Here is a 25,247-nt window from a genome sequence, read left to right on the forward strand (position 1 = left end):
GCGGGGCGAGGGGGAAGGAGCAAGCCGACCCGCGCAGGGCTGCCTGGGAGTTGTAGTCCCTCCCCGCGCCGGAGCCCAGCGCGCTGACAACAGCGACGGCGCAGAGGGAAAACTCTAAAGACCAAAAGGCAGCGCGCGAATCCGGGGGGGGGGGGGGGGGGTGAAGGAGGGTGCTTGGCCTTGTTTTGATCACGTGGGGTGTGGTGGGTGTGGGCAAGGAGGAGGGGGAGGGGCCGAGCGGGAGACTTTCCCCCCTTCTCCACAAGTGCTGGAGACGGCAACCGATGGGTGGCCGCTTTGGAGGCGCCGCGGAACGGAATAAGAAAGAGTGGGATTAATCGATAAAGTTGAAAGGATTTAAAAAAAAGTCGGACTAACTTTTCTCCTGCCCGCCGTCGTTTTTTAACCTCAGCTTCGGGTTGTTTTGGTGACCAAAAAGAAAGAGGAGTTTGAACGAAAACATCGCCTCCTCCTCCTCCATTTTCTCCTTCACCTATTGGATCCGGGAGAGAGGAAAACTTTGAAGAAGGGAGGGAGATAAAGATGTCTCGGACGGTTGGGCAGCTGCTGCTGCTGTTGAGCGGAGCGCTCGCGCTGCTGGGCGCCGTCGCCCTGGAGCTGCCGCCTCGCGCCTGCCCGGCCCGCTGCTCGTGCCCCGCTCAGCAGCCGCTGCTGGACTGCAGCCGCCGCAGGCTGCGCCGGGCGCCCGCCCCGCTGCCCCGCCGGATCGTGCGCCTGTGAGTACTCCTAACCTTCCGATCGCTCTCGCGCAACTTTTTTTGTTGTTTTTTTTCCCTTTGGTCTGCGCTCCAAAAGTTCCAGCCGAACTTCGGGTCCTTAAAGTTTCAAGTTTATTCACTTGTGTCACAAGTAAGCGCTGCAATGAAGTTAAGTTAGGTTGATTGGCCATGGTAAATTAGTGTCGGGGGGATTAGCAGAGTGGATAGGGGCTGGGTGGGATTGTTATTGGTGCAGGCTTGATGGGCTGAATGGCCTCTATCTGCACTGTAGGGATTCTATGGTAAGCTACTGTGAAAATCTCCCCTAGTCGCTGCATTCCAGCGCCTGCTCGGATACACGGAGGGTGAATTTAGCATGACAAATGTACCTAACCATCATGTCTTTTGGACTGTGGGAGGAAACCCACGCAAACACGGGGAGGTTGTGCAGACTCCTCGCAGATAGTGACCCAAGCTGGGAATTGAACCTGGGTCCCTGGCGCTGTGAGGCAGCAGTGCTAACCACTCTGCTAAATGGGTTTCATGTGCCATCAAGATCTGTGTTTGCCCCGCAAGAAAAGGTCCCCATGTTTAGTTACATGTATTGAGAGACAGTGAAAAGTATTGTTTCTTGTGTGCCATACAGACAATGGACCTATCTTATATTAAGTTGATCTTTTTCTACACCTTAGCTATGACTGTAACACTATATTCTGCACCCTCTCCTTCCCTCCTTCCCCATGTACTCTATGAATTTTGTTTTGTCTGCATAGTGTGCAAGAAACAATACTTTTCACTGTATCCCAATACATGTGACAATAAATCAAATTTAAAAAACATACTGTTCATAGAGTACATAAGGGAGAAGGAAAGGAGAGGGTGCAGAATATAGTGTTACATTTGGAATGGGGGTGCTAAAAGCTGTGGGGAAACTTAAACTCTGTGTCGTGGGTGCCCAGAAGAAGTCTTGCTGTGTCTGGGATGTAGAACTGCAATCTTCTGCTTCCCACCCAGTTAAGATAGTTGGTACTAGCGTCCACCATACCAGTTAACATTAAATACATTTTACCGTTGGTGTTTATATTCTGCAGGCAATGTGGAGGCTGCAACTTGCTTACAATCTGAAAAAAGGCTCTATAGTATTGGTCTCTGCAGTTGTTGCTGTTTGCACTCCGAATGTAAATACATCATTACGTGTGTCAGTTGCAATCAATTAAACAGTTCCCCAGTTAAATTCTGCTGTAAAACTTGTGACTTTTTTTGCTCCAAGTTTATTTGTGGTAATTTTCTTCAAGATGGTTTCCTCAGTTGCACGGTTGGCTAAGTTTTACATCTGAGCTAGGTAGACTGAGATGATGCCCATTTTAACCCTGCGTCTGATCTCAGGCAGGGGAAGCATAAGTTATTTTGTGCCCCAGGTTTGGTGGAGGAAAGGAAGTCTGCTGAGGTTCGTGTTTCTGATCACTGACCTTTGCTGAATGTGTATGTGATGAAATATTGGGTGAGGACACAATTGGATTTGGTCTGTGATGCTTTCTGCAGTGGAATAGTTCTATGTAGTCTTAAATACGAATGGGGACCCCTTGGGTGAAGTACCAGAGTGTGGATGACAAATATGCCCTAACTGTGTCTGCATGGAACAACGGTCTTCAGAAGGAAGAAGTATAGAACAGAGAAATCGATGGGAAAAAAGGGAAAAATTCATTTGAAGGATCACATATGTGGTAGCTGGAGTAATATTGTCCATAAAGCTATTAAGGAACTAGAGAGACACTCAACTTTTTGCTACTCTTCAACCATATTTGAACATGTGCCGAGAAGGGTCTGAGTGTTGAACAAAGCAGGAAGACTTGCAATTAGTTGTGGCTAATTCCCTTCAAATTAGCTCATCTGGAGGTCACGCTGCCTTACTCTCTCTACTTGAATAGCTCTTTCAACAGACTTTTCAAACATCTGAGTGCCTTTGGAGTGAACGACTTCCAAGGATTGAATTTTAATAAATGCAATGGATTTCCAAAATAAGTGACTTGATTTGTAGAAAATGTGCCCTTTTGTCAAATTGAAATGCCTAAGATTTCTGCAAGATGCGTATTAAATAATATATTTGATCCAACAGATTGAAAGTGAACAAATTTCTTGTGGGTAAAAATACTTTTTTCACCTCGTAGTGATGTGTTTTTTTTTGTTGCGAGCCAAAGTTTGGAGTTTAGTTGTATCAACTTGAGTTATAACCAGGCAAGTTTCCTCTTTAAGGAACAAGGCATCATTATTATTGAACAAGGCATTTTATTGTGCCTCGCATTTTAGTTGCTGAAAAATACCAGCTCCTTCCAAACATGAAATTAATGTTTCCAAATTTTGTTAAATTTGATAAAGCGGCTCGAATTCTAATTTATATGTGGTTAGCGTTTCATTTTGATACTAGGTCAGCAGTTAAATGTGTTCACAGAATATGTAGGAGTTTGAAACTGCTTCACAATAATGTTTTCTGAAAGATAATAAGCGGACTTCTGTGTTAAGTATGAGCTAATGATGAAGCTAATGCAGCAGCTGGATAGTCATGTCTGAATTATTCCATTATTTCAATCACTTCAGGGATGTGAATTGTACCCATAAGTTCCTCTTGGTTAGTAGAGAAGTGTTAATGAGAAGAGCAGCTGCGAATAGTTTCCAGTTGTGTAAACAAGAACTAGCAGTGCTGTTGGTGCACATGCTGTGATCACCCTTTGGAGAATTCTGCCAGTTGTTCAAATATCAGTGAGCATCTCCTCTGTTTACACCAAACCATGTGTTAATGTTATCAGAGTGTAAATACTTATTAAGCGTATTCACTATCAATCAAATGCTTCCTGAAGAAAACAATGAGTTGCATTGGGGTGGAGTTCAGGAAGCTTTTCATATAATTCACTGTCCTCCTGCAGTTATGATGTGGAGATGCTGGTGTTGGACTGGGGTAAACACAGTAAGAAGTTTAACAACAACTTACTCCTGCAGTTAACCACAGTGCACATGGAGTAATATAGCAATTCTTTAGACAAAATATTGTTGGCCGATCGAGACAACAGTTCTAAATCTTCCTTTAGTGTCCTTGCTATGATTCTGGAATTGTTTTTGGAAGTTTGGCATTTCTTTCCTATTAACAACAGATAAAGTACTTGAATTTAGACAGTGCTTTTCATGTCTTCAGGATATCCCAAAGCACTTCACAGCCAATTAATTACTTTTGAAATACAATAGACAAACACAGCCAGTTTGTACACCCTTTAAAGTTCAAATGAAGTAAGTATTGTCTAGACCCTGAAGGACTCCCCTGCTCTCCTTTGGATAATGCTATTGATTTGATTTTTATTATTGTCATGTGTATTAGTACACAGTTTCTTGCATGCTATGCAGACAAGGCATACTGTTCGCAGAGGAGGAAAGGAGAGAGTGCAGAATGTAGTGTTACAGTCATAGCTGGGGTATAGAGAAAGTAAGAAGTTTAACAACACCAGGTTAAAGTCCAACAGGTTTATTTGGTAGCAAAAGCCACGTGTGTTTACCCCAGTCCAACGCTGCCATCTCCACATGTATAGAGAAAGACCAACTTATTGCGAGGTAGGTCCATTCAACAGTCTGATGGCAGCAGGGAAGAAGCTGTTCTTGAGTTGGTTGGTACGTGACCTCGGACTTTTGTATCTTTTTCCTGGCGAAAGAAGATGGAAGAAAGAATGTGTGGGGTCCTTATTATGCTGGCTGCTTTTCTGAGGCAGCGGGAAGTGTAGACAGAGTCAATGGGTGGGAGGCTGGTTTGCATGATGGAGTGGGCTTCATTCATGACCCTTTGTAGTTTCTTGCAGTCTTGGACAGAGCAGGAGCCATACTAAGCTGTGATACAACCAGAAAGAATGCTTTCTATGGTGCATCTGTGAAAGTTGCAGGGGACATGCCAAACTTCCTTAGTCTTCTGAGAAAGTAGAGGCGTTGGTGTGCTTTCTTAACTACAGTATTGGCTCTTATGTTCAGCTGATCAAACAGACCAAATACTTACCCCATAGCAGGTTTTAAAGAACTGTGTATGTTTTTTTTAGTTCAGTCATCCAAGATTGTAATCTGTTACCCAACATTATCACTCCTTTTACTAAAACCAAGCAAGTTACCTAAACGTTTTCCTTCTTGATAACCGTTACTTTATTTTTTGTCCTCTCACCCTTCAATCATGTGACCAGATTTAAATGGACCTCTTTCAAGCTTTTCCCTTGCCATCTCTTTATTTCCAAAGGGTGAGGTCCCAGAGCAGACTATCTTAATCCAATCTTAAAACCTGCCCTGGGATTCTCATTTTGGACACTCTTCTGCCTTTATTGTGAATACTGAAACTAAACCTTGGCAGTAAAACTGGCCCCTACTGTGACCATAAAAGACTTCACCATTATCTCCCCAATCTTTAGCAACTCATTTGTAACAACATATCTCAACATGTATTTGTTTACCAGCAGTTTCAATCTATTCACCAAAGCCTCCAACACTTCAGCCAATCCACCATTTTTTAATTTCATTTTACACTTGCTGAAATTTGTCACTTGGCCTATCCACTACCCTTTGCACGAATACCCATTGGGTTAGCATTACTGGCACAGTGCCCAATTTGGTGTTATCTGTAGACATTGGCAACCAGTTTTACTTTTGACAACTCTCCATGTACCACTGTCCTTGACTACCTCCCATTCAACCTGCATAAATCCAACCCTATATTTTGCTACATGTCTTGTAGTTGGGGAAATATATAGTTCACAATTTCCAGGATTCCCCCATTCACTCTTTGGATCTTGTGGCATTGGAATTTCAGTTTAAGATCTCAATGAGAACCAAGTAATATTTCTATTTTAAAAAAAATGCAATTTAAAAAGTAAAAATTGAGTTGCTAAAAAAGGTTTTTGGCGCCAACATGCGATTAGCCACGATGTTTTCAATGTATAGTACAAATAAAATCATATTTTGATCTATCTTTTTCCCAAGATTGCTTGATACAATCTCTATAATGATAGCACAGTTATTTGTTTGTTTCAACATCAATTTGCATTCCTCTTGCTCTTTCTATGAAGTACTCAAGGTATTTCATTGAGGAGTTGCAGACTGCAAAGGTAGAAGTAGAACAGATGGCATAAGAATGATCTCAAGTTATGGAGAGATTAAGACAGAGGAAAGAAGCACAAATGGGTGGGGTGGGAAATGGTGGTGGTTAGACTGTGTTACAGAGACTGCTACCATTACTCATCTCTTTTTAGGCAATGAAAAAGGTATTCTTCAATTCTCCTGACCGTTCTATAGCCGACAAGCAGCAGGGGCAATTAGAATGAAGAAAGTTGGGCTGTATAATTTTATACATGCAAGTGAGTTGGGCAGCTATCAAACTTGCAACATAAATGCAATTTAGTAGAATGCGAATTTGTGCCAATAGGGTCCTGATTTGTTGAGGTTCTCAGCCTATTTCAGACCCACAGCATGAGGCACTGAGCAAATAGTTACCCCATAGTGAAAGAAGCCAATTGCAACTTCTAACAAAAAGTCATCCTGGGAACAGATTACTTGCTACGGTGAATGTGGGAGAAGAAAGTAACATTTAATTAATGAACTCCGACATGTGAGAATTTAAAAATAAAAGCTCCTTCAATTGGAAATCATTTTTTGAATCTCATGGATGCTTTGTGTGTGAATACACAGTTCAAATACACAGTTTCATGTCAGCCTCTTCAGTTCTGTCTAAGTCTCTACTTAATACACTACAACTTGTGATTTACACGAGTACTGTGTGGTTATAATGTAATTCCCTAGAGTTGCACCATTCTGGATTTCTGAGGGAAGTGGAGTCAACACTCTTGTCTAGAGGTGGGCATCACATTGCAAAAGCCGTGACCTGATGAGTTGTATGATTTTAGCTGATGATCTGCTGTTGGCATAGTGTACCTGGAAGGAGAAATAGTTAACATTTCAGGTCCATATGACTCGTCTTCTGAAGACGAGTTGTACGGACCTGAAACGTTAACTCCATTTTGCCACAGACGCTGCCAGATCTGTTGAGCTTTTCAGCAGTTTCTGTTTTTGTCCCTGGTTTTCTGTGATGATCCCTTTTGTTAAACAGCTCAGAAGCATATTAGCTAGTCTGTGTATTGGTATCAGACAGCTGGTGCCAGCCAAAGAAATACTTCAACGTGAATGCTGCCTTCAGGGAGGAGGGGTAAAGGAAGAAACTGTTGGGAAAGTAGAGAGAAATTAAATTTGGGTGCCAAAATATGCACACTCATAATTAGATTTTTTTTCAGAGCACACTAAGGCTGAGCTGTTCAACTTGTGTTGGCATTTGAGTAACTTTCAGTGAATTGAATTAGCTCTTTGTCGTCAGTGGATTGCTGTTTGACTGGTTTATTTGTTCTTTGAAGCTGTGGTCACAGTCATAATTGCTTTAAATACTTCAGCACCTGTCAATTGCAGTGTAAATAAAAATGTGGAGAAAATTAACTTGTGCTTGGACAAGTACTTCCAAATGAAGAGCATAATTAAAACCTAACTAACCAAACAAAGGGTTAATTGGTTATTTTTAATGTTGGCTTTATTTGTAAATTAGCACAAAGTGTTAGCTGATATTTGTTTAGGCTTAAAGACATAAATGGTTGTAGGGGTGGCAGCAAAGCAGTTCTTGGGACTGTTGTCTATTATAAATTCTTGGCTATCATGTATAAGGGCCTGTACTGTGCAAGTTTATTAAAACCCAGTGGATACATAAGTAGTGAAACGCGAGACAATGAAGTAGTAGTGCTTCATGCCATTTATTTTCTATAGTTTATTTATGCTCAATCCACATTCCATAAAAATGTTTTTAAATGGCCCTGTTTGGCAATAAAGTGAAACCATGCAGCACAGTATGCCACATCAGGCATGTCTTGCTTGGAGTTTTAAAATAAGGGCCTTCCTAGCGTGTCTCTGGTAAGTTTACTGTGGGATTGCCAGTGGGTTGTGGCAGACCCATGTCAAGAGTCACAATGTGCAGGGCACATAGCCCAGCATAAAAGCAGCTTCACACTAGATAATGAAGGAAAGGTTGAAGGAACAATTGATAGAAGTGTGTACAAGCACCAGGACAAAATAATTAATTGTAGCAGAAATAAATCGCTTCTGAGACCACACATGGTTATAAAGAGAACTAATGGTTATCTGGGACTGACTAGAGCAATAATCTGTTTGGGGATTGCAAATGTGAGGGCAAAGCTCAAACTGTTGATAAATCTCTAAGATTAGGTCATAGCTTTGAAATCAGTCTGAATTGGTAATTCTTTGTAATTTATGTGCGATTGTTTTGGAAGTTGAGAAGGGAGAGAGAATATTTCGCCTTCAAAGAAAATCAGGTTTGTGGTGTCTGGCTTTTTACTTGCACTCATTATGCTGTGGCTACTCAACACAGCAAGGATGCAATAAGACTTGTGATTGAGATCAGTACTGCAATAATATTTGTAATTTGTTCTGTGTGGAATTTCTCCAATGCATGTTTGCCAACATACAGAGCAACTGACAGGAAATATTCCACCAGTTGTTTGACTTTCATTTACAATTAGTATTAATTTACTTTGTATGTTTCCACTGATGGTCAAATAAACCCAGTGCCCACTATTTCGTTCAGCAAAATTCTGTCTAAACAGGCTAAATTCTACTTGGAATGCCAATTTGTTTTCTGGTGCAACAAATAAAATAAGTATAGCTTGTAGAGGGAAAAAGTTTGGTACAAACAGTCATCCTTTTCCTGAAATTAGCACAATAACTGTTGAGCTCCAGTAAAAAAAAACTTGATTTTATTGTCATGGCAGCCAGGAAAACACATGTTCTCCACAGCTGCTTTTCTCTACAATCCAGACCAAAAACTTTTAACATACCAGATTGATTTGTGACTCACTCAGTATTGGTGTCTTAAAGTAGTTAAAGCTTTGCTCTCCCTTCCCAGCATTTTTTTTGCTGAATTTGCAGATCTACCCACACTATGGTATTGATTAAAATCTATTTAACTTTGCTTTTGCAGATGTTTTAACTATGGGATTAAACATTTTTCACAGGCATGGCTTTCGATACCTAAGACTAAATATATGCTATCCTGTAACACACATGTAGTCTGCGATTCTCTTGAGTTTATGAAAATAGCCCCTTACAGTTTTTTTGGCCTCCGGTACTTACCCCAGGTGCAGACTGTTTACTGGGTCACGATGTGGCCTTAGTTCCCTGCAGGAAGACTATATGAAAGTATTAATTTCTTCCAAGTGACGGCTGTTTTGTTCTGCATGGTTTGGGGCTATTTTCATGCTTGCTTTCTTTCTTAACACCTTTGAAACAAGCATGAGCAATAGCTTTTTTTGAAAAGGGGGAGCACGAGCTTGGCTAATTGAGGTGGGTAACTGTGAGCTCTTGGCTCAACTATTCATTGTTCTTAAATGCACCCAACTCCCCTTTATTCATCAATCACACATATATCAAAGTACTTTTTTTGGTGGAGCAGGATCCAGGAACTTACTACTTGGAGAATTGAGTTTGGTGCACTGCCCCTCACTGTTTCATTCTAGGTTAGGAGGGAATTTATATGCCATCCTGGGTTCTGTTGTCAATGTGAAACACAGCAAATGTATACACAGGTTTGGCCCTCCTCATTTATTGCAAGAGCTAGCCTTGAACCAAAGGCTTAGTTGCACACTGTAATGTACACAGTGGAGATCATCTTGTCTGCTGTTTTTGCATTTTGTACAAATATCTATGCCTCCCAAACATAATTATTTTAATGCAGATTATTTACCAATTTATAGTAACATTTAAGAATACCTGGTTGCTGTTTGATTATTTTGTAATTAATAGACAATTATTTCCAAATATATTGTTTGGGTTAAATACATATTACTGATAAAACCACTAATCTACGTCCACATCCTGTGACTATTTCCTACCTCAGTTAAAAAAATACCCCGTGCTTTTATATTTTCTCTCAATTTTTCTCCTTTTCTGTCCCCCTTCTTTTCATATATTTCCACAAGAAGGGTGACTCTAGTATTTTAATCATATTCACAAGTAAGTGCTGACAGTAACTTGGTAGATGGTTAAGCCACATATTTAGACATGTAGCAGATGCAACTGGATTGTCATCAGTCATAGGAACCCTGATCAAACCCACTCAGTGAGATTAAAGATGGGTTTTGGCTTCCAAGGCAGATAGCTTGAGTCAGGAAATGTCCCGACTCCCTCATTGGACTTGCCTCAGTGACAAGTGCCCCAAATCGCAGGAATTTAGCTTTCGGGAAAGGAGGTTGTGGAATTAAGCCTGACCCTTTGACCACAGAGGCAGATACCAAGAGGTCGCAAGGAAAGGCAAGTCCCCAGGTTAGAAGACCTGCCTTCGTTTTCTGGGGTCCCATTTATGAGATTTTAGGCCCTCAGTCGTGCCCTCCCCCCACCAACCCATGCTCACTCTCACTCATTCTCTCTCTCCTTTTTAGGTTTCCCTCCAGTATGAATCATGCCCCATCTTCCGTCTCATCCAGACCTCACCCACCACTCTATAGGCCTACTGCTTCTATAGGTCTTCTTGACTCCACAAAAATCTGACCCAAACAGTTTGCAGAGCAGGGATTAAATGTGGGTTATTAATCTTCTATGTAGCGTTCACCAGACAATATCACAGAGGTGCCTTTGGAGTCAAATCAATTTTTCTCTAATATTCTGTCATTTTGGTGTCTTTTTTTAACAGCACTTTTCACATTTGGTTTTGGATTATGATTAATTTAGGAGCTGTATGGTATGAGCAAGAATCTACTTGTAAAATAAATGAACAGCACATGCTAACAAGTAATTCATTGTATGATGTAGTTTGTGAAGGTATGAGAGATGATGAGGTACCACAGTATTTGTTAACTGCCTCACGGATGGTGTTTTTAAGAAAAAGCCCAAATGTTGCATGTACTTCTGAAAGGAATGACCCATGCTTAGCAGCCCACCCTTGAAAGCACATCCAAATGGTTATTCTTTGTGAGGTTTGTTCCAGGGATGTCCAAACTTTATGGACCATGTAGGTGCATAATGTATATAGTTGGAATCTGTATTTCTATTAAATCGTTTATATTTGGATTTCATAAACAGGGGAAAGAGTAGAAGTTGTGATGAATTTGAACAAAACAATAGGATCACTAGTGTTTAGTAAATTTCAAAACCCCATTATAGATCAGGACAATACCAGGAATGGGAAACTGAGTCATGAGGAGAAAGTTGAGATGCTGGGACAATTTTCTCCTGGAACAGAAACAGCTGAAAAAGATTTTAAATGCAGTCTTTGAAATTGTGAAGAGAGTTAATGATAAATATTTTTCTAGCCACTAGGATTGCATAGTAGTGAAAAGGGGTTATCAGTTTAAAATAGTCAGTAAATGGAGGTGGAGAAAGTCTAGGGTCATTTTCTTTATGCAGAATGCTCTAAGACTAACTTTTGTTCTAGGGGTTAGTTGAGGCAGAGACCATTGCAATTCCTTTTGCAGAATAGATAAATGTTTTGATGGTACATAGTTATGGAACGAGAGAACATTATAGTGAGGTTTAGGGGAGGATTCCCTAGTCCTGTCGCTGTCAATGGGAACTCTATTTAACTCTATCCACATCAACTCTATTTAAGCCATCTCAACCTGCCAGGAAACTCGCGGCAGGGATGAGGGACCAGCGTGAATAGCCGGAGAATTCAGGCCTTAGTTTTTGGATCGCTTCAACCGAAAGCTGGTATTTGCGCATAATGATTGTCCACATGGATGAGACATTAGAAGTCTCCTGCCTGTGGAAGAGTACCTCAGTAACAAGTGCGCACCTTCAGAAGAGAAAGGAAGACAATGATGTATCTAAAATCTACCATTAATTCCAACTTTTAGTATGATGAAACAAATGGCAGGAAATCCCTGTTATATTTTGTTGTTTCTCAGCCAGGCATCTCTGACCAAATAGCAAGTTTTTGGACTTCTTGATCCTGTGCCCACTTGAGTTCACATACTCATTTTTCAACTGTGGGATACTGAATTGGGAGTGAAAATTGCAGCTGGTTTTTTTTTCAAAAATCTTAAACCTGAACAGAACAATCGAATACAACCTCTCCGTAACTGAAAGCAACTAACCCAGCAAAAGCTGAAGACCAACATTGCCATCGGATCTGTACAGATTAGTATTGTGCTGGGTAGTGGTGATTGTTTGATTGCAACTTCTGCAAAATTCTGGTAGTCAAGTTTTATATTTTTCTGGTGGGAATGGGAAAGAGAGGGGCATTGTCAAGGAGCCAAAGGCTGCCTTCATCCAGTGTCCATATGCGTATTTCACGGCAAGGTTCAGCGGGAAAAGACAAGAACACTGACTGTTTATTTCTCTTGTTGCTTAGCTATTGACAGAGTTATCACTTTGATCTCACAACAGGTACAGTGGAGGCAGTTAACCAAACCTAGACCTGCCATTAAACCTCGCATCATTTTGGTTCAGTTCCACTTTCCATAATAAAATTGCCAAGTGAGCCACATGGACAGGACTAATGAGTTTTAATCACACGTGCGAATTGCCTGATTTTTGTTTCATTTTACCAGCTGCAGCCCTAATATAAATTCAAATTTAATTTCTAAAGCTAGTTAATCCAATTTTGTGCCAAAAGAAGATGGCAAAATCAATAGTTTCAGAGGCTTAGTTTCTTCGGTCAAAACAACGGGGCGGCACGGTAGCACAGTGGTTAGCACTGCTGCTTCACAGCTCCAGGGTCCCGGGTTCGATTCCCGGCTCGGGTCACTGTCTGTGTGGAGTTTGCACATTCTCCTCGTGTCTGCGTGGGTTTCCTCCCACATCCAAAGATGTGCAGGTTAGGTTGATTGGCCAGGTTAAAAATTGCCCCTTAGAATCCTGGGATGCGTAGATTAGTGGGTAAATATGTGGGGGTAGGGCCTTGGTGGGATTGTGGTCGGTGCAGACTCGATGGGCCGAATGGCCTCCTTCTGCACTGTAGGGATTCTATGATTTCTATGAACTGTCTAGAATCTAATTCCATAAATGGTGATTGTCTTGGCTTGGGATTTTTTTGTGTGTGTATAAAGAAATTTATATGTGAAGTGGGACACAGCACTTTTCAAGGGCAAGTTGCCATATGTAGAAAATTCCTTAGCTGAAAATAATCCTTTACTAAAACAAGCTGCTTTTCTAGTAGAGACTTGCACCTATGTGCTTCCAGACTGTAGTGTCTGCATTTTCCAAAACCCATTGCATAAAAATGTGAAATGGAAGGCCGTTCCACAAATGGAAAAAGTACTGTTTGAGTCTTATTTATTTTCCCGAACTGGCATTTTGGAGCTAAAAGTTACTTCAGAATTCAACTGTATTATTTTTCATTACACTTGCAGTAGTGTGCCAGATTAATTGAAGTACTTGAATAATAATTCATAATATCTTTCTTAAACTTGCGTGCACAAGATTGCTTGAGTACGGTTCGGAGCTTCTGTCAAATCCATTCATCAGCTTGTACTCATGTTTTTAATTCCTGCTATAGCTTTTTGACATTTTGTAATCCTCTTCAAAGTATTTGGGGCAACTTTATTCCAATGGATTGAATGCTGTTTTCACAGTCACTGATAGACTACAGATGGGACAGAGTTTGTACTCCAAGTGAAAGTGTCTGGCTCCAGTGTGGCGATTTTGCACAGCCGTTTTAGTAATTGGAGGATTTTGTAGTTTAAATCCTTTGCCAGCTCAGTACATGTTGCAACTGCAGCAGAACAGATCTGCTCATGTCTATAGCTGTCTGGTGGGTCCCTTTGCAAACATGCTTCAAATAATTTTTTTAAGAGTTTTGGTTTAAGTTCTCTCGTATGGATTGCAGTTTAAAATCTACTGATCATTAACCTCCCACCTTAATTCATGATGAGGTTGTGCACAACAGTTGAGGCAAAACTATTAATTTCAACCAGAATAACTTTTTTTATAATGTAAAAGCAAAATAGCACAGCTGTTGGCAATCTGAAGTAAAAACAACAAAATGCTGGAAGTACTCAGGTTAGCTAGCACCTTTTGGAGAGAAACAGAGTTAATGGGTGGGATTTTCCAGCCGTACGCACTCAAGACCGGGAATTCCCGCCCAAGGTTAGCGGACCTTTAAATGGTCTGCCAAATTTTTCTGTCCCGCCCACTATGATTCCTGCAGAGGTGGGATGGGAAATTTCCGGCCAATGTTTAGGTTGAGATTTTGTTAACGCTGTTTTTTCTGATGCTGTCTGACCTGTTGAGTATTTCCACCTTTTTTAAAAAAAGTGTTTCAGTACAAGTTAGAAACCTAAATCTTTCCTATGGACAGCGCAAATTTAAATTTCAAATATTTTCAGTCTTTTTGACTCTTGTTCATATTTTTATATCCTACAGTACTGGAAACTTTTACATTAGTATCTTTGTGGTTTAATGACACATTCAGATTTTCATTGTTGTGTTAATGAGTTTGAGTTGTAAAAAATAAAATGTTTTGTTTTGATTTTCTTCTCGCCACTCCCTCTAGCATGTTTCAAATGCTTAGAGGTGTCTTGATCAAGCATGGTGAAGTGTTAGATGCTTTCTTTTAGTTCTTCAAATCCTGTCTGAAAGCATAGCGAGTTTAAACAGTCCCTTATTGGATAAAAAATGTAATTTAAATATTTGGTGAGATTCAGCACAGTGTAAACATCTTGCAGTGCGCAATTCAAAGTATATTAGCAACATCCATATATTGTTTAAAAAAAAAAGCTTGGTCTCCGTTTTCTTCTGAAGTTAGTGCTGCATAAATATTGGGGCCAGTTACTTTGGCCCAAACAACTCTGTGCTATTGTCTAAATAATCATTCATCAAGTTAGCCAGGACAGCCACTATTTGGCACACTTTAACCCCACAGGATGTCATGGTTGATCCTGTTTCCAACTTGGCTATTTCTAAACTAACTTCCCAATGGCTTAGTGGATCTGTGCACCACGCATATTATTTCTGGCATTAATCACTAGAAAACAGCAGGAAACCTGACTGTATTGCCCCTTATCCATGTCTTGGAACGCAGAGGACAATTGGGATTCCATCACTGATGAATTAATTGCGAGCACAATTGAACCTGTGATGACATTGTGGGAGGCTAGGGAGAAAATTGTGGGCCCCCCTAGCCGAGATATTTGAATCATCGATAGTCATGGGTGAGGTGTCTGAAGATTGGAGAGTGACAAATGTTGTGCCTTTGTTTAAGAAGGGCTGCAGGGAAAAGCCTGGGAACTACAGGCCAGTGAGCCTCACACCTGTGGTGGGTAAATTTTTGGAAGGTATTTTGAGAGACAGGATCTACAGGCATTTAGAGATGCAAGGACTGATTAGGGACAGTCAGCATGGCTTTGAGTGGAAAATCATGTCTCTCAAACTTAACTGAGTTTTTTTGAAGGGGTAACCAAGAAGGTAGATGAGGGCAGTGCAGTTGATGTTGTCTACTTGGACTTTAGCAAGGCCTTTGACAAGGTACCGCATGGTAGGTTGTTGCATAAAGTTAAATCTCACAGGATCCAGAGTGAGGTATCTAAATGGATACAAAATTGGCTTCTTGACAGAAGTCAGAGGGTGGTGTAGAGAGTTGTTTTTCAAACTGGAGGTCTGTGACCAGCGGTGTGCCTCAGGGACCAGTGCTGGGCCCACTGTTATTTGTCATTTATATTAATGATTTGGATGAGAATATAGGGAGCATGGTTAGTAAGTTTGCAGATAACACCAAGATTGGTGGCATGGTGGACAGTGAAGAAAGTTATCTCCAATTGCAATGGGATCTTGATCAATTGGGTTAGTGGGCTGACGACTGGCAGATGGAGTTTAATTTAGACAAATGCAAAGTGATGCATTTTGGTAGATTGAACCAGGACAGGACTTACTCAGTTAATAGGGTGTTAGAGTTACAGAACAAAGAGATCTAGGGGTACGTGTTCATAGCTCCTTGAAAGTGGAGTCACAGGTGGACAGAGTGGTGAAGAAGGCATTCGGCATGCTTGGTTTCATCGGTCAGAACGTTGAATACAGGAGTTGGGACGTCTTGTTAAAGTTGTACAAGACATTGGTAAGGCCTCACTTGGAATACTGTGTGCAATTCTGGTCACCCTATTATAGAAAGGATATTATTAAACTAGAAAGAGTGCAGAAAAGATTTACTAAGATGCTACTGGGACTTGATGGATTGAGTTATAAGGAGAGACTGAATAGACTGGGACTTTTTTCTCTGGAACGTAGGAGGCTGAGGGGTGACTTAGAGGTCTATAAAATAATGAGGGGCATAGCCAAGGTAGATAGTCAATATATTTTCCCAAAGGTAGGGGAGACTAAAACTAGAGGGCATAGGTTTAAGGTGAGAGGGGAGAGATACAAAAGTGTCCAGAGGGGCAATTTTTTCACAGTGGTTGGTCAGTGTCTGGAACAAGCTGCCAGAGGTGGTGGTAGAGGCGGGTACAATTTTTGCTTTCAAAAAGCATTTAGATAGTTACATGGGTACGATGGGTATAGAGGGATATGGGCCAAATGCGGGCAATTGGGATTAGCTCAGGGGTTTCTTTAAAAAAAGGCGGCATGGACAAGTTGGGCCAAAGGGCCTGTTTCCATGCTGTAACCTCTGACATCGGTTTGCATGTCAGAATCCTACTACAAAATACATTTACCCACTGTGTGCTATAGGGTAGCTACTTTTAGTGGTTTAATAAATTTAGCTAATTAAAAAATTCAGCATGAGATGTGTGCGCAAATTTAACAATTTTCCCATGACCTCAAGATTGTTGTATGAGCAGGTGGTTTTATCTGATTATTCTGTAATTTTTGCTGTTAACTGCATGCATTGAAGTAGAATGGTTAGCACTGCTGCTTCACAGTGCCAGGGACTTGGGTTCGATTCCTGGCTTGGGTCACTGTCTGTGTGGAATTTGCACGTTCTTCCCCGTGTCTGCGTGGGTTTCCTCCGGGTGCTCCCGTTTCCTCCCACATTCTGAAAGACGTGCTGGTTAGGGTGCATTGACCTGAACAGGCACCGGAGTGTGGCGACTAGGGGAATTTCACAGTAACTTCATTGCAGTGTTAATGTGAACCTTACATGTGACTAATAAATAAACTTGAGCATTAAAATGTAACATGTTATATTTTACAGGGATTTGAGCCACAATCGAATTACTTCTATCGATAGCAGCTTATTTAACAATCTTCACAACCTGCAGGAAGTGTAAGTCACGCTAATTCTTGTTAAGCGATTAATATAAATGTGATTCTGATTAATTCACTATTCATTTATAACTGTTTCACCATTCTTGACTTACAGCAAAATAACCCACAATGAATTAACTGCGATACCGAACTTTGGAATTGTAGCTTCGAACATTACCCTTCTTTCACTGTAAGTGTCAATTTTTCTATTGAGTCTTCTACTTCTGTTTGAAATTTAGGGTACCATCAGGGAGGCATGTATGGTGATGGTGTTCCGGGTTTCCACGAAAGCTGGATAGTTCAGAAAACAATCCGCACACGTTACACTGATGGCGTGTGAAGAATGTATCACTTGGCATTTTGGCTTCTGGGTCAGAAGATTGTGGAAACAAAACCTAAGCTGCAGTTAAAATAATCTAAGCCCTTGATTTACTACACCCCTGTGTGGTGTTGCGTTGTTGGACGCGCTATTCTTTTGGATTAAATGTTAAAACAGTGGTATGAACACTGTTTTGTTCAGGCTGCATAATTTTAAAAAGAGAAGTTCTCCGGTATTTTGACTCCTACATCTTGAATCAGATTTCCTGATCAGTCATGCTACTAGCCTGTTGAAAGTAACTGGTACAGAATGACTGCTGCATTTGTTTACCATATAACTATGGCTTTGGACAGGGTTTTAAACTAACAAAGGAAGGGGAGGGTTCAGATAAAGGGAGATTTAGAAATCCACAGAGAAAGGTCCAGGCATTGGAACAGTTTAGCGATGTGGGTAAAGGCAAGTGGAATGGGACAGATGTAAACAAAAATTTACGTCCATGAATAAGGCCATTGCAGGGAGTAGAAATAGAAAAATGAAATCAAAGGTTCTTCATTTGAATGCACAAAACATCTGTGATAAGATGGATAAACAAGTGACACAAATAGAGGTAAATGGTTTAGATCTAATCACCATTACAGAAATATGGTTACAGGATGATCCGGGTTGGGAAATAAATATTCCAGAGTATAGAATATTTCAGACAGAATGGCAAAGGAGGAGGAGTAGCCCTTAATGACCATAATAAGAGAGGACCTGGTCTCTCAAGATCATAAAGTAGAATGAGTATGGGTGGAAGTTAGGAATAGCAAGAATTAAAACACTGGTGAGAGTAGATTCTGGGCCCCCTACCAGAAGTTATACTGATGGGCAGAGCGTTAAACAAATTATTGCAGTTTGTAACAAAGGCGATGTAGTTATTGTGGGGACTTCAATCTTCTGATAGATTGGGGCAATCGAATTGGCAAGAATGGTCTCGAAGAGAAGTCTGTAGAATATTGTCATGCAGTTTTATGGAGTGATACATTGTGGAACCAACCAGGAATAAAGCTATCTTGGATCCAGAATGTGTAATGAAACAGGGTTATTTAGTAATATCATGGTAGAAGATTCACTGGGAAACAATATCATAATACTATTGAATTCCATGTTAAGTTTTGAAAGTAGCATACTCCAATCGCAAACAAGAATTTTAAACTTAAGCAAAGCCAATTACATTCTCAGCAAAACTCAATTGGGGGGTAATATATTACCATGAATAGAGGGTTGGTTAATGAGCAGGGAGCAGAATAGACATAAATGGAGCACTTTCAAGTTAGCAGGCACTGAGTAAAGTTTGTACTGAAAGTATGAAAGTGTAGGGACCTCAGCTTTTTACAATTTATATTAATGATTTAGATGAAGAAACAGTAATATATTTAAGTCTGCTGATGATGCAAAGCTTGGTGGAAAGGTAAACAATGGGGAGGGCACAGGCTGCAAAGAGATATAGACGGGTTAAGTGAGTAGGCAACAAGATGGCAGGTGGAGTACAATATAGGAAAGTGTGTGAAGTTTTCACTTTGGTTGCAAGAATTCAAAAGTAGAATATCTTCTAAAAAGTAAGAAACTTGGGTGTGCTTGTACAAGGAATTGAGGAACATGACATGCAGGTACAGCAAGCAATTGGCATGTTGCAAGGCGATTTTTAAGTGCAGGAATAAAGTAGTACTGCCAGAGGTGTACAGAGCTTTGTTGTGCCCTCATTGGAGCATTGTGTGCAATTATGCTCTCCACATCTAAGAAAGGATGTACTTGCATTGAAGGTGGTACAGCAAGGGTTCACTAAGTTGGTCCCTGGGGCGATGTTCTATAATGATAAACTTGAGTAAATTGGACCCATGTCCTCTGGAGTTAAGAATGAGAGTCAGTCTCATTGAGAAATGCAAGATTTTGAAGGGACTTAATTGGGTGGACGCTGAGAGATTGTTTCACTGGTTGTGGAATCCAAAACACAGTGGCACAGTCTCTGGATAAGGAGCCAATCATTTTGGACAGAGAGGAGAAATTGTTTCACTCAGAATTGTGAATCTTTGGAGTTCTCGATCTCAGAGGATTGTGGATGCTCCATCATTCAATGTAGTTAAGGCTGGGATAGATGTTTTCTTTAGCCTCTGAGAATCGAGGGATCTGGAGAGCAGGCAGGAAAGTGATGTTGAAACCAAAGATCAGCCATGATTATATTGAATGTCAGAGCGGGCTTGATTGGCCAAGTGGTCTACTTTTGTATTTGTGTGCCTACGTAACAGCCACTGCACTTTAAAGCAGTAAGTTGTGTGAAGTGCTATGTAAATGCAAGTATTGAGAGTTGGATTTATAGTGTTGGAAAATTTTGGTAGCCTTTATATTGCCTGTTGATTGAAATCCCCTTTTATGAAATATACATTCCTGAACTTGCCCTGGGTGTATTACTGCCACCGGGTTAAGGGAATTACGAATGGGATTGTGTTTGAGCTGGATTTGCAAGCTCAAACCCAAATATGTTCATATAGTAGCTTTTAAGCACAATTGTGTGCTGTGCTCATTAGCTGATGGTCTGTGACTCTATGCTGCCCTGTATTGCTTGACCATTTCATTGATTGAATAGCTTTGTCTGAAGTACCATGACTAAAACTCTTTCAGTATTGGAATTCTTCATACTAGAGTCTTCACATTGCTTTTATATATTTGAATATGATATGACAAGTTATATCTTAGTGGAATTATTATTTATAAACCAGTCAAATAGCATTTTCAACTATCAGAATCTGAAATTTAGGGGAAAGAAAGGTGTACAAATCTGTTGGAACTCCGGTTCTCTGTGGTAACCCTGGTTGCAATGGAAACATCTGAGCATTGTTACTGTGGAACCCCACTGTTAGCCCATTTATCCATTAGAAACCTGTAGGACCAATTTGTAGGCCCTAACTATCTCTCGGCGTACAAGAAGCAACAACATGGAAAGGTAAGGAGTCCCATGGCATTGTAAACTGAGCTCCAGTTGAAATTTAAACTGTTAGAAACAGCCAGAACGTTTTGTGTTTACTGCTCGTAGTGCTGAAATAAATCTTTATCATTGTGAATGTTAGTTGTTGAAGTGTCACCCCAGCTTTCTGTTGGATGCCAATTTTTAAAATTGCATTCAATATTTATTTACTGTATCTGTATTTTGCTGCAAAAGATAAGGGTCTGTTGCTGTTGAAAATAGAACAATCAAACTAAAACGTCATCCTGTGTTAATTTTTACAATGCAGGTAGGCCCAGACCTCCAATCATACTATTGTAATTTAGGCAAAGATATGAGCAGTTTGGTGTAACTCTTGCTTCTGTCTTTCTCCATAAGTAAATGTGGCTCCCCAAACTGTTCTCTTGAGATCGAACATTTGCGCTGGGAAGTTTGCAACCAGGACCTGTTTCCTGGGGTTATGAGCAAGTTATGCCACCTGTGCAATACCCCATCAGCATTGTCATTTAAAAGAAAAACTCAAAAGGCATGTTTCCTTCCATAATTTACTCTTGTACATTGTCGTAAGTTTCCAAGCATAGAATTCAGCAGCATAAAGTACTTGATATTCTTTCAATTTTCTACTGCTAGCCAATTTTTAAAGTTTATCTATTTATTATTTATTAGTGTCACAAGTAGGCTTATGTTAACACTGCGATGAAGTTATTGTGAAAATCCCCCTAGTCGCCACATTCCGATGGCTGTTCGGGTACACTGAGGGAGAATTTTAGCTTGGCCAATGCACCTCACCAGCACATCTTTTGGACTGTGGGAGGAAACCCTTGCACCCGGAGGAAACCCATGCAGACACGGGGACAACGTGCAGGCTCCACAGACAGTGACCCAAGCCAGGAATTGAACCTGGGTCCCTGGTGCTGCAAGGCAGCAGTGCTAACCACTGTGCCACCGTGCTGTCCCTAATCTTTCTGCTATCCCATTCCAGATTTATGCCGTTGTCCCTTATTTCACCATTTTTTTCCCTTCCACATATATACTTTCCATGCGTATTGATAGGAAATGGGAATGCTAACTCTTTTCCTCATCCCATTCTTACTGGTTCAGGGGTGTTGAGGCCAAGTGTTGTATCCTGACTTGGGTTGAAGCTAGAATCTTCCATGTCTATTTGGATCACTGCCCTGCTAAATGGTGCTTATTTTGTTATTGCTGGTTTTCACCACTTTGCTTATTGAGAGTTTAGCATAGGTTGGAAATTAAATCTTTGTCCTGTGGTTTCTTTGGCTTAGTTACTTGCTGTCTTTATCAACCAAGTCATTGGGAAGCTGCACAGTGCCTTCCTACTAAGCCATTTGAAGGGCTGTTAACATATGTTTGATTATTCAGATTGGTAGCTCCATTTGTAGTCCTTTCGAATGCATTTGGAGTTTTTCAAAAAGTTGCAGATATTGTATACATAAAGAATCAGTGATATGAGCTTCGGAATGATGCTGCCGAGACTTTTCCAGAACCAAACAAAAACAACTCCAGCCTTGGATCTAGCTTGAGCAGCAGAGCAGAATTATTGTAATCAAAATTGATGGCACCATATGTTATATTTTAACATACGCCACATGGTTATAAAGAAAATACTTCAATTTATATGGTTCCTTTCACAACCTCAGGAAATTCCGAAGCACTTTTTAGCCTATGAAGCACTTTTTGAGTGTATTCACTTTTGTTACTGTGGGAAAGGTGGCAATCCGTTTGCGTGCAGCAAGCTCTGGAAGGTGGCAATAACCTGCTCTTCAAAATAATGTCATGGGATCTTTATGGTGACCTAGGAGGGGAGTTGGGGACCTTGGGTTTCATGGCACCTCCGACAGTGTAGCACTCCCTTGATTCGCACAGGACATGCCAGCCTGTATTTTGTTCTCCAGTCATAGAATCGTAGAATCATAGAATCCTACAGTGCCGAAGGAGGCCATTCGGCCCATCGTCTGCACTGACCAAAATCCCACCCAAACCCTATCCCTGTAACCCTATACATTTACCCTGCTGGTCCCCCTGATTTAAGGAGCAATTTTGTATAGCCAATCCACCTAACCCGCACATCTTTGGCATGGAACTTGAATCATCAATTTCTGACTCTGAGATGGTTGCTATCACTGAAGCGTATCTACTGTATGTAATTGCATCATGATCATTTGTTGCACGTTGAGTGGAATTAGCTGACTTTTAAAAAAAAAAAAATTCCTTTCAACCTCTTTTGGAAAGCACCATTTTATGTTTAGGTTTCTGCAATGAAGTACTCATTCTTTATCTGAGGCTAGGCAGCGAATGTTAGCCTGGGGCAGGGCATCAGACAGAACTAAGATCAATCCTGTCTGCAAGAATACTGAGCCAATTTTTTTCTATCCTTCGAGGTGTAGGAGACTAGACATTGACACTGTACAGCTCAGCTGTGAAATGTCCTTGTTACACCTGGAGAGTTTGCTTCAGTTCCTTCACTAAAAGCTTCAGTTAGGATTGTGAAAGTTGAATAGTGATGCACTTAGCCAATGGATTAGAGGAAAAATTGTTGACCATAAGAGAAGCAATGTCAGTGGTGAGTATGCAGGAAGACCACATTGCATGAAATGCTTGAATTAAATCCTATTGTTTGCGGCTTAAATGCATGACAGGCCATGAAATCAGTGGTTTTCATCTTCAGCTGACTGTTTTGTTCAAATGTATAAACCTTAGTTTGGTGTCATTTCATTTACAAAGGCGAGCTGAATTATTTTTGAACCCATCTGTTGTCTCCATACTATCAATCACCCCTTTTATGTAGCTCCTGAACTGATTCTGACATAGATATTTATGATTAAAGTTAGCTGTTTGCTGGGGGGGGAGGGGAACGGGGGTATTGTGCATATTATTTGGAGACTGTGTTGTTGTAGGAACTAGCTGTAAAGGAGATATTTTGTTGGAGATACAGAATATGCAATATCCCTCAATAGATGGAAGCTTATAATCGGAGTGGGGGGAAAGGCGTTCCACCCTTCACCTGGCTATCAGGGTTTTCACATCAGCCATGCAACCATTCATGTGTGATTTCTAAATAGTGAGTTGGCAGCCTTGGCAGGACATTCTGTTTGGGAAGGGTATTTTTATTGTGTTGTAAATGTGATGAGCTAGATGTATCTAGTTTTGAAACGGTAAACTGCAGAATCGCATCATCATTTGTGACTTTGGCACAACCTACACTGCATGTGTGGCATTTCCTATTGGAGAAGGAACACACATTTGTAAGCCATAATATGAAATGTTTTATTCCGTGGTCCCTCTAATGAAAAACAGAATCATCTACACTTTGAAAGACTTTGACTCATGAGATGAAATGAAGCTCGGGAATTAGTACTGCATGTTACCAGATAAACACGGGATGTTGGCTAATCAGACTATTCGGGGAGAAACTATGCCATCACCATATGTTCACTTTTAGCAAGTTCAGCCAATGAAACCCTTTGTCCTTCTAGAAAGTGACATACCACAGTGTCCAACTTGCAATTAACATGTAGAATAATTGCTTCAAAATGAATTTTGAAAGTTACATAAATTCCCAGGAAACTGTTCAATTAATTAATCTGATCACAGCTCAATTACTTACATCTGGTGATTTATTGGGGTTTGTTTTTACTAGGCCCAGGTCAGCTGGTCCAGTCAGCATGTCTGCAGTGCTGCTTGAATAAGAGTTAAGTGACACATGATATGAATGAGAGTTTTCCAGGAGTGAAGGGGAAAACCAGATGGCACTAGAGGAATATGCCATTAAAAATGCAAACTGTTTTATGCACTCATATTTAAAGGATAAGAAGTGAAACCTTGAGAATTTTTCCTTGAGAAAATTTATCAGGTGAAGCATGATTGCTCATCTTAATCTTACTGTATATGGTCCACAGTAGAATTCTTGCAGCAAAACTAAACGTCTGATTTTCAAAGTAAATTGACAGCCAACATTAATGAATGTTGCATATCAAAGGCTGCTTTTATATTGCAAAAGACCTTTGTTGATGTAGCCAGATCCTGGAGTGAGTTTCGTGCAGTGAATGGCAACACCACAAAAACGTGCTGGTTTTTCACTTGGCAAATCTGGCAAGCTTAATTTGTTGCTAGACTTGGGATTCACAAGCCAGCAGACCAATGTGTGGGACTCGAAAGGCAGCTGAATACTTGTTTTTAACGAAGGACAGAATTAACACTGCTGTGTGTTTTTTAATCCCTTTTATCCTGTCTGCCATATGAGGTACAAATAGATTAAGATGGCCTTTTGTAAGAAGCAGATCAATTTGTGCTGTGAAATGTAAATGAGAAAATTACAACCAAATGGCAAAACTAACAAAAGAGTAACTGTGTGCAGCTCTGTTGCTTGTGGTGGGCATAACTTTGAAGTGCACATGTTGGCCTATAATAAAATGAGGTGATTTTAGATTGTGGAAGTGCAAGAAAGGAAGCGAAGAATGTTGTCTTCGAGCTAAATGTGACAGTAGATTGATGGCTGTTTATTGATCTGAGATTTGTAAATTGAGACTGATGGTTCAAAGATACTGGGGTAATGCTATCTGTAGCTTGAGCAGTGACCCAGAATGAAGCTTGTATAAAGGGATGGAATGCTTGTTTTTGTAGTAGTGTTAAACCCTTTTTGAAAAATATTCTCTGAGTTTTGTATCAAGATAGAGTTGTCCATTGTTTTGTTTTTAAAAAACTGCAATGTCACTGGTAAACAGTTGTGTTTTTGTGATGTATGAATCAGAAATGAAATTCTAGTTCTATGTGGCATACTTTTATAAATTTGGTGTTCTTAATATGGTATTCCATGCCATGGCTTAAGGAGTCTTAACAATAACAGTGAAAATAGTTTAAACATTGTGTGGGTAGGAATAGGAAATAGCAGTGTCAATCTTCATTACTGTATAGCCTGGGGTATAAAGAGGTCCTGTAATTGTAGCACTTGCATTATAGACAGCTGATATTTTAT

At 40.4% G+C, this 25,247-nt stretch overlaps 1 protein-coding gene across 1 annotated transcript in view; it reads left to right on the forward strand.

Annotated features, from left to right (window-relative positions):
- The first annotated feature begins 255 nt into the window (after nucleotides 1–255).
- The window catches only part of lrig3 (leucine-rich repeats and immunoglobulin-like domains 3), a 56,911-nt gene continuing 31,919 nt past the window's right edge, over nucleotides 256–25,247 (forward strand). The window contains exons 1-3 of the mRNA XM_078219696.1: nucleotides 256–737; nucleotides 16,903–16,974; nucleotides 17,071–17,145. Of these exons, the coding sequence (XP_078075822.1) occupies nucleotides 544–737; nucleotides 16,903–16,974; nucleotides 17,071–17,145 (341 nt within the window). The 5' untranslated portion in view covers nucleotides 256–543. The remainder of the gene's footprint in view (nucleotides 738–16,902; nucleotides 16,975–17,070; nucleotides 17,146–25,247) is intronic.

Source organism: Mustelus asterias, chromosome 9 (assembly GCF_964213995.1).
Source record: "Mustelus asterias chromosome 9, sMusAst1.hap1.1, whole genome shotgun sequence".
Lineage (NCBI taxonomy): Eukaryota > Metazoa > Chordata > Chondrichthyes > Carcharhiniformes > Triakidae > Mustelus > Mustelus asterias.